The sequence below is a fragment of the Rutidosis leptorrhynchoides genome, chromosome 2 (genome assembly GCF_046630445.1).
Source record: "Rutidosis leptorrhynchoides isolate AG116_Rl617_1_P2 chromosome 2, CSIRO_AGI_Rlap_v1, whole genome shotgun sequence".
Lineage (NCBI taxonomy): Eukaryota > Viridiplantae > Streptophyta > Magnoliopsida > Asterales > Asteraceae > Rutidosis > Rutidosis leptorrhynchoides.
In genome coordinates this window covers 86,087,593-86,096,192 of record NC_092334.1, presented here as the reverse complement: position 1 = coordinate 86,096,192, position 8,600 = coordinate 86,087,593, and the positions used below count along the sequence as shown (strand labels likewise).

The window sequence follows — 8,600 nt, the reverse complement described above, 5'->3', positions numbered from 1 at the left end:
TTTTCACCATATACGCTTTTAATCATATGCGCTGTGTTTTTCACCATATGCGCTTTTAATCATATGCGATTTTCATCATATGCGTTGTGCTTTTCATCATATTCGCTTTTTATCATATGCGCTTATCATATGCGATGCGCTTTTTATCATATGCGCTTTTTTATGTGAATAGTAAATTAATTAATTTCGTTTTACTATTCATATGAATTAATTTAGATTTACTATTTTGTTAATTGAGTAATATATATATACATCATATACTTGTGACTCCGAAGGCTCAAATGAATTTGACCATATAGTTATACGTTGTACCTTGCACATTAATTTTCAGTAGAAGCTTTAGATGCATATTATTTTCAGTAGAAGCTTTAGATGCACTTTTTTTTTAATCACCAAATACCACAAACACTTTGTTTGCGTTTGTTCATAGTCATCAATGAAAACCATTTTCTTTAATTTTATTTTATACAATAAAATTAACGCATCATTATTCTTTTCAAAAACAATAATCTATTGTTATTGTTCACTTGTGTCATGTTTAACAACAAAAGTCAACAACCTCTGTCTTGTTTGTTGTGGCAACCAAAAACAACCTTTGCTTTTGTTACCGAGAATCCAAGACCAAAAAACAATTAATTTTTAATTAATCTTTTATCAAAACCATAAATGATTTTATTGATCTACGTTGATATGGCCATAAAGAATTGACGGCTGACCTACTTTTGTAAGTGTATTTCGGCTATCATCCCGAAAACGCACAACGACCTTTTTTTTTTTTTTATGAACTATTTGTTTCATATCTAGCTTAGGCAATTATTGTGAACATTTGGTCCCTATAAGAGCATTTATTTTTTAGACTTTTAGTTGATTTGTACTTGTCACAATTAAGGATAGCACCCGCGGGTCGTGGATGCGGATCCATTGGATCCATCACCCGTACCCGCGGATTTTTTTTAAGAGACATCCAATTGAACCCTTGTTCGTTGAAACAATTTGACTATATTTTTACTCCCCATTATTAAACGGGCCATTTTGATGCACACTCTTAAAAAAATAATTTGTTTTTTAAGTTTTATTATTCAACCTCCTTTTTTCAACGGTCACGTTTTTAACAAAACATTTGACAAGTTTGGAAAAAAAGTTTTTTATTGATTATCATCAAAAGTTTTCTATTGTCACTCTACTGGATGGAATTATGGCATACAACCAAAATTGCAACCCAACACTACATAAGAATAAAAAGGTTGTTTTTAATTAACATATGTATATGTGTTAAACTCGGAATAATAATAACTTATTAACATAAGACATGTTGAAACATTTTTGTCACATTTAGCTCATAAAGTCTAATACTTATCATTGATAGATTTTATCACGTCTAGGAGATGTTTACTTTTTTCTTGTATTAAGTCCTACTTTCATTTACCTTTGTTTGGAAAAAAGTTTTTTTTTACTTTGCTTTCCCCCTTTCTGTAAAACTCATTTAAACACTTTCTTTGTTTTTTTTTTTTTTTTTTTAAAAAACTTCCTTTTTTTTACGTTACCCGTAAATTATAAATATATAAAAAAAACTTTTTGTTTAAATTTTTTTTTCTAGTTTTTAAAAAGGCCACTTGACCAATTTTTTAATTCTTTCACAACACCTGATATCGTGATCGTGACCTTTCACCAAAGCAAGAGATATTCTTGATAAACTAAACACGGACTCGTGTTTGAAATTGTCGGCCACAAAAAAATTCATTTGATAAAAGTATATATATATTTTTTTTAGTTATAGAAGGAGACCACTTCATTTTCAATACTTCATTTTTGACAAAAAACTATTCCATTTTACCATCCCTTTTTTTTCTTACTTTAACTTTTAAGATATACTTTTAATAAAAATACAAACTATTTTTTCTTATTTTAACTTTTAAGATTTACTTTTAATAAAAATACAAACTACTTTTTGTATTTTAACTTTTAAGATTTACTTTTAATAAAAGTACAAACTACTTTTTCTTATTTTAACTTTTAAGATTTACTTTTAATAAAAATACAAACTATTTTTTTATTTTAACTTTTAAAATTATAAATTTAAGAATAAATATTACTATGCATGAAATAAATAATGATTAATTGCATAAGTAATCATAAATGTTAGATAACATATAAAGACCCCGTCGTATTCGTATTGATCGGAATTAATCTCGACCCATGGTACCGTGTTGTCAAATGACGTGTTGCGTACATAAAGTACCGTGTTGTCAAATGACGTGTTGCGTACAATCATGAGGTCTTATTAACATAAATATAAATGTTAGTGAAGTTAATAAGAGTTAGATTACAGAAAATATAATTCAGGTGGTATAACCGACCATATATAACTTAAATAACATAAATATAAATGTTAGTGAAGTTAGTAAAAGTTAGATTACAGAAATATAATTCAGGTGGTATAACCGACCATATATAACTTAAATAACATAAATATAAATGTTAGTGAAGTTAGTAAAAGTTAGATTACAGAAATATAATTCAGGTGGTATAACCGACCATATATAACTTAAATAACATAAATATAAATGTTAGTAGTCCAAAATTTGATATATTCGAGTCTGAAAATTATTAATAATTTCATACCTTGATTAGTGATTCGTGATCGTTTGAGATATCTTTTAATTACACTAAGCTTTTCGTGCTGATAACGTGTTATAATTCAGTAGGCTTATAACTACCTTTAATGGTTATAAGAACAAAGAGAGAAAAAGAGAGAAGAAGGAGAGAAGAAATATTGATATTGATATTTCAAGAGAAATGGTGCACCTTAAATGGTTACCATACATGTCTATTTATAGTATAAAATATTACTATGCAAGAAATATAATAATAATAAAATTAACATCCAATCTAGATATTTTATAACACAATCTAGATATTTTATAACAGTTTTTTTTTTTTTGAACGGCAGCATATTATACTATAATATGATGTAGCTTAGCTTGCAAACTTCCAAGAAACTACCAGCTTTGTGAAGAGGTGGAACCAAAAAAGGGGGTCAATGGCCGGAGTGGAAGTAAAAATTGATTAAATTAATATTAATATTAATATAGATTTATAATTTTCAAATATTTAATTTAATTATATCTTCATGAAAAGAATATCAAAACTGTGTTAGTTGGTTTTCGAGATTCCATATTTATAAGGAGTTTTTAACTTATCAAATTGGATTATTTAAAGATTAAACTATTACTCCGTATTTGCTATAAACATTACTATATGTAGCAGTTTTGACTTTTGAACGCCTCATCAAAACAATCTTTTGCAATTGTGTTGTAATAATGCTTTGTTATTTACAAATGAGGACATGCTGACTTCATTTTTGTTGCACCAAATCCAAACCTGAGTTGTTTGCTCTTGATGTTGTGACTATACTGACTACAATTGTACAACTTGAGTATTTTTCATCCATTTGTTTACGATAAAACTTCATTTCTTGGAAATGTAATAAATAAATGAATAAAAATGATAATCATAATTAACCATAATGGCTATTATTAATTGTAAAGTTCTAGTACAAATTTCTATGAATAAATTGATCTCCAAAATTAAATTTAAGTATAGAAAGTACGTTATAATATGAAAAATTAACACTTCATAATAAATGTTTAAACAGAGCCCTCAAAGTTACGTTATCAATCTCCATAGATGAAAGGTTATATATAACTGTTATTATGTGTATATGTATCATATATTTTCTGAGAACCTATTGGAAGTAGCACATCATGATTTGTTTTTTTCAACAAGTAAAAAATGTTAAAAAACTTTTTTAAAACATAAGGGATGAAACATCGAATTTTAACATATAAATACATCAAACGTCAAATTTTAACATATAAATATATATAAAAAGTTCAAGTGTTCGGGTCGGTGATCTCAGTTGCTCCTACATAATCCGCCCCTGCCCTCAACATTTGAGTTGAAGGGCTTACGACAGGGGCGAAACTACATGGGAGCAAGGGGCGCCCACCTTCGGTGGATTTTTTTTCAGTGTAAAAATTGAGTTTTTCGACTTTGCTCCCGGTGGATTTTTTTACCTCAAAACCTACATATTTTGCCCCAAAACCTTCGAATTTTGCCCAAAATTCTCCAACTTTTGCCCCAAAACCTTTAAATTTTACCCAAAAACCTTCAACTTTTGCCCAAAACTTTCATAATTTGCCTAAAAACCTCAATTTTTTGCTCCAAAACCTTCATATTTTGTCCAAAAAAATTGCTACAGCTTTAAAAAAAATTTAGTTCCCGGTGAAAAAAATCCTAATTCCACCACTAGCTTGCGACCCCTCAACGTTTGAGTTGTTAGTTGTTGGTGTAATATTTGTAAATTCATTCACTTGTAAAAGGGAAAAAGTTAGTACGTTAGTCGCTCTCCAAAATTAACATGTCTTCTCGTTCTAGTTCTGCCACTGCTATTGGATAGCAACAAAGTAGTAAATACCCAAATTGTTTTCTTTAGTGAGATACAGATGAGGCAACATTAATGTTCAGAACACCTCAAACTTACAACAGCAGTTTCAGTCAGACAGCTTACAAGTGTTGGAGTTTCTAAAGTTGGACAGTAATGTAGGACTAAACAGGACAAGGTTACATACAACAACAACGCCCAATCCAGCGCATGCGAGGCATTAGGAGGATGAGGTTACATAGTTATGTACAATACATAATTTTGAGGGCAACACCGATTACTATTCATTTATTTATCATATTTGGGAGATACCAAAAAAGGCCTTTACCTTCTGAGTTAAACTCAGAGTTGGGGGTATAAATTCATCCACATTCTCTACTCCAATTTCTTTAAATGCTCCTACAAGCGTCTTCATGTACGATCTAACATCATTCTTGAATCGCCCTGAACCTGTCTTGTTAACCTCATCATCAACAGCACACCCAACTCCAACACCTTCCATATTACCTTTACATCTTGTTAAAATAGCATGTGCATGATCATGAAAATGCCCAATCACTAAATCTTCAAAGTGCTGCATCCAATTAAATATCTTCAATGATTTTTAGTTATTTTCATTTTTTCCATTTGTTTTGCATGTTCAATGAGAGTATTTGATGCCAACAACTTGCCTTAAAAAAAAAGTAATTCACATTCACATTGTAAATAATGACAGGATCATGTAGGTAGAAATCATACCTTAGGTGGTTTTTTCATGGTGTATACCATAGTTTTCAGGGACAGAACTAAAGTACTCTCGTTGTATCGCATCGATCTATTTTCGGCGTAGTCAGAACCGCCGGAATCTGCATACCCAGGTTCATTGAAGAAAGGCTTTGCATTCAAAATCATCCCCTGTATAGAGACCAAAACTTGGAGCATGGTTGAAACGCCAGGTGTCCATTTCTCATTTGGCGTACCAATCCATGTGTTTAGTAGGCTCAAGCAAACTTTACCATCCTCATACAGATTCGGATTAATATGCAGTCCACCAGAGTGATAGTGCACTTCCTGAAAATAATCTTAGATTATTATCTAATCAAATAAAAATAATTAAAAAATAATAATTAATAATAATAATTTAAAATAATATACAGGCGGATCATGAGGATAGCTTTTAGGGAAGCGAATGTCGAAGAAAAAAAGACCGTCGTGATATGGAGTCCCTTCGGCTCCAATTATCACAGCTCTTAATAGATCCATTCTCGATTCAGAAGCCTTAACGCATATCATATCTTTAACCAAATAATAAAATAAGTAAATTAACCCAAAGGTTTAAACTTTATAATTTCAAAGATCGACAGAAAGGTAAAGAATATTGAACAATAAAAATAGAAATAACTAGTAAAACAGACCAGGCAAGCCCTTTTTGAGAATCCTCCATTCTTCTTGAATCTTTTTGGCCCATGTACTTGCAGGCTGCAAAATTCATTACAACATGTAAAACAGACAGATGGATAAAGAATACATGTAGAGGTGACAATTTCAACCCATTTAATTATAAATGGGTTAAATTGGGTCGTGTTTGATCTCTAATGGATCATGCATAACGGGTCAAATGGATTGAACGGGTTGTATATTGACCAAAGGTTGATTTTCTTACATTCAACCTCCAAAATCGTATTGTGTAATACTGATTTTTTAATAATAATTACTCTACTTAATTAAAAAATCAAGTATTTATAAACTTCAAATGGAGCAAAATGTGGTAAAAGGGTCAACCCAACCCATATTATCCGAATTTCCAACCAACACCCACCATTTTGCTACCTTTAATATCAACAAACTAAACAAGTTCTGGTCAAACAATTACGTGCCTGCATCGTTCTTGAACCAGATACTGAATAGTGATGATCAGAAAAATCCTCAACAATATCAAACTTCTTGAAGTTTTTATACTTTCTCAAAACATCATTATCATTGTCAATTTGTCCCATGTTAGATGAACTTTCTGCTACATTTGATCTATTTTGGATCATTCCAGAATCGATTTGCATGTCAGATACAGAAGACATTTTCTGGTACCGATCTTTGACCAATTTATTGATAGATTGAACCTTCATTACACTCTTTTGTAACCGTAAACAAGGACGCGTGGACCGACTTGAACCGGTACATGTTTTCGTCTCTTTTTGCTCGCAATTTGCTGGACCCGTTAATGACAAACTAGGCATTGTATGGTTAGTAGGAGTTTTCTTGAAAGAATCATCTTCGAAAACATTGTCATCATCAGATGTTAAATCTATGAAATCTTTGTCATTATGTGAATTAGAAACACCGTTCTCCAAATCTAGTTCTATCACTCCCTAGGAACAAAGAAACACATTATTATTATTTACAAATCGATGAAACATAAGACACAAAAATAGTAGCAAATATATTTGCAAAACCATTTATATACCTTTCCTTTTATACGTGACTTGAATTCCTTTGAAGAGCAGACACCGTCTATCAGTTGGTGTTGTAATGCAGTATTAGTCCCTGAAGAGATCATTATCATAGAATCCTACGATTAAAAAGTAACATTTACTTATTAATATGATTAACAACAATTAATATCTAAAAGATAATATAACAAGATTTCATTAGAAGATATAAGGAAGTTCAGTGATAATTCAGCTTACTATGGAAAAACATCATCTACGTTTACTTAATGTAAATATAAATAAAGTACTAATCTTACTTATGAAAACATCATCCACATACTGTAATAAGAAAATGTATGCATCATGATCATATACACCACTTCAAAAGTAACGAAAATTACCTCATTTTGTTTAAGCATCTTATTAGTTGCCTCTGGTTTGGATTCCATGCTTGATGAACTCCCTGGAAACACTCTTTTCCTTCAACATATAAATAAAATTAAAATCACACTGTTAAACACACACATCATAAACATATACATAAATAAATATATATATATAATAATAATTGTGTAGTAGGAAAGAAAGAAAGAAGTTTTACTTGGAATTCTGAGGGATGCATATTTCAGTAGCCGAAGACCCCATTTATTGCAATACAGGGGAAATAGTAGTCTAATAAAGAAAGAGAAAGGGGGGGAAAAAAAAAACCTTTTTTAGGGTTTTCGTCGTTAGATCTTTATCAAACACGAATTAGTTTCCAGGAAAATAATAATTTATAATTCATCTTGAAATCAAAATCAAAATTATAAATTTACAGACGCAATTTCCCTTTCTGAGAAGATCGATGGGGTGTGTATTTGTATGTTTCAGTGGAAGCTACATACAGACAGCGACTATAATACCACGAGTAGTCCACAACGGCGTTGACTGACTGACTCGATCAGTGTTCAGCTTAAATTGACCTGACCAAAAAAGAGGGTAGTTAAAATGAACTGAATGTATACGTACGTGTACATCAATCAATAAATCAGTAGAAACATACGTGTATACACCAACTCCAAGCTATGTTCGAAGTCATCAAGTCTAGTAATCTCTAGGTTCTCCTTGCTTGGCTTATTTGAGTCCTTGGTTTATATTTGTGTATTCCATTTTGTATCTGTAATTCTAGTCTTTGAAGGTGTTCGCCATACAAGCTTTTAGAAGTCTATGGAAGTTTAAGTCACATTTTTCATAAATTTCCGGTGTGTTTGGATGAAACTAGCTGGAGCTAGAGCTTATAGCTGGAGCTGAAGCTTATGGACTAGAGTTGAAGCTGAAGCTTATTTTTAAAGCTGGTAGCTGGAGTTTATTATTTTTTATAAGTGTTTGGTAACTAATTGGAACTTATTTTCCAGTTCATAAACTACTAGAAGTAGCTTATTTTCTAAGAGCTTATGATTTTCATAAGCTCCACTTTTTATATCTACCAAACAAAGCTTATGACCTAGAGCATATTAAAATCATAAGCTCAAGCTCCAATAAGCTCTCATAAGCTCCAAGAAGCTGTGTGCCAAACACATCCTTCATCTATTTGGATGAAACTAGTTGGAACTGGAGCTTGTAGCTGGAGCTGGAGCTTATTATTTTCTATAAGTGTTTGGTGAACTAATAAGCTAAAGCTCCAGCTTATTATTTGGAGCTTATTAAAATAATAAACTCAAACTCCTATAAGCTCTCATAAGCTTTCATAAGTTCATGCGCCAAACACACCC

The 8,600-nt window shown here is 31.1% G+C and overlaps 1 protein-coding gene and 1 long non-coding RNA gene across 2 annotated transcripts; both read right to left on the bottom strand.

The window, feature by feature from the left end:
• Positions 1-4,474: 4,474 nt before the first annotated feature.
• On the bottom strand, positions 4,475-5,972 carry LOC139891111 (probable ubiquitin-conjugating enzyme E2 26). Its single transcript, XM_071874040.1, has 4 exons — positions 5,839-5,972; positions 5,579-5,718; positions 5,183-5,494; positions 4,475-5,018 (listed from the first exon to the last, which is right to left on the bottom strand). The coding sequence occupies exons 2-4, from the start codon at positions 5,714-5,716 to the stop codon at positions 4,740-4,742; spliced, it is 729 nt and encodes a 242-aa protein (XP_071730141.1). The 5' UTR covers positions 5,717-5,718; positions 5,839-5,972; the 3' UTR covers positions 4,475-4,739.
• Positions 5,973-6,883: 911 nt separating this feature from the next.
• On the bottom strand, positions 6,884-7,503 carry LOC139891110 (uncharacterized). Its single transcript, XR_011773529.1, has 3 exons — positions 7,451-7,503; positions 7,251-7,329; positions 6,884-6,989 (listed from the first exon to the last, which is right to left on the bottom strand). It is a non-coding gene; the product is annotated as an uncharacterized lncRNA (long non-coding RNA).
• Positions 7,504-8,600: the final 1,097 nt, after the last annotated feature.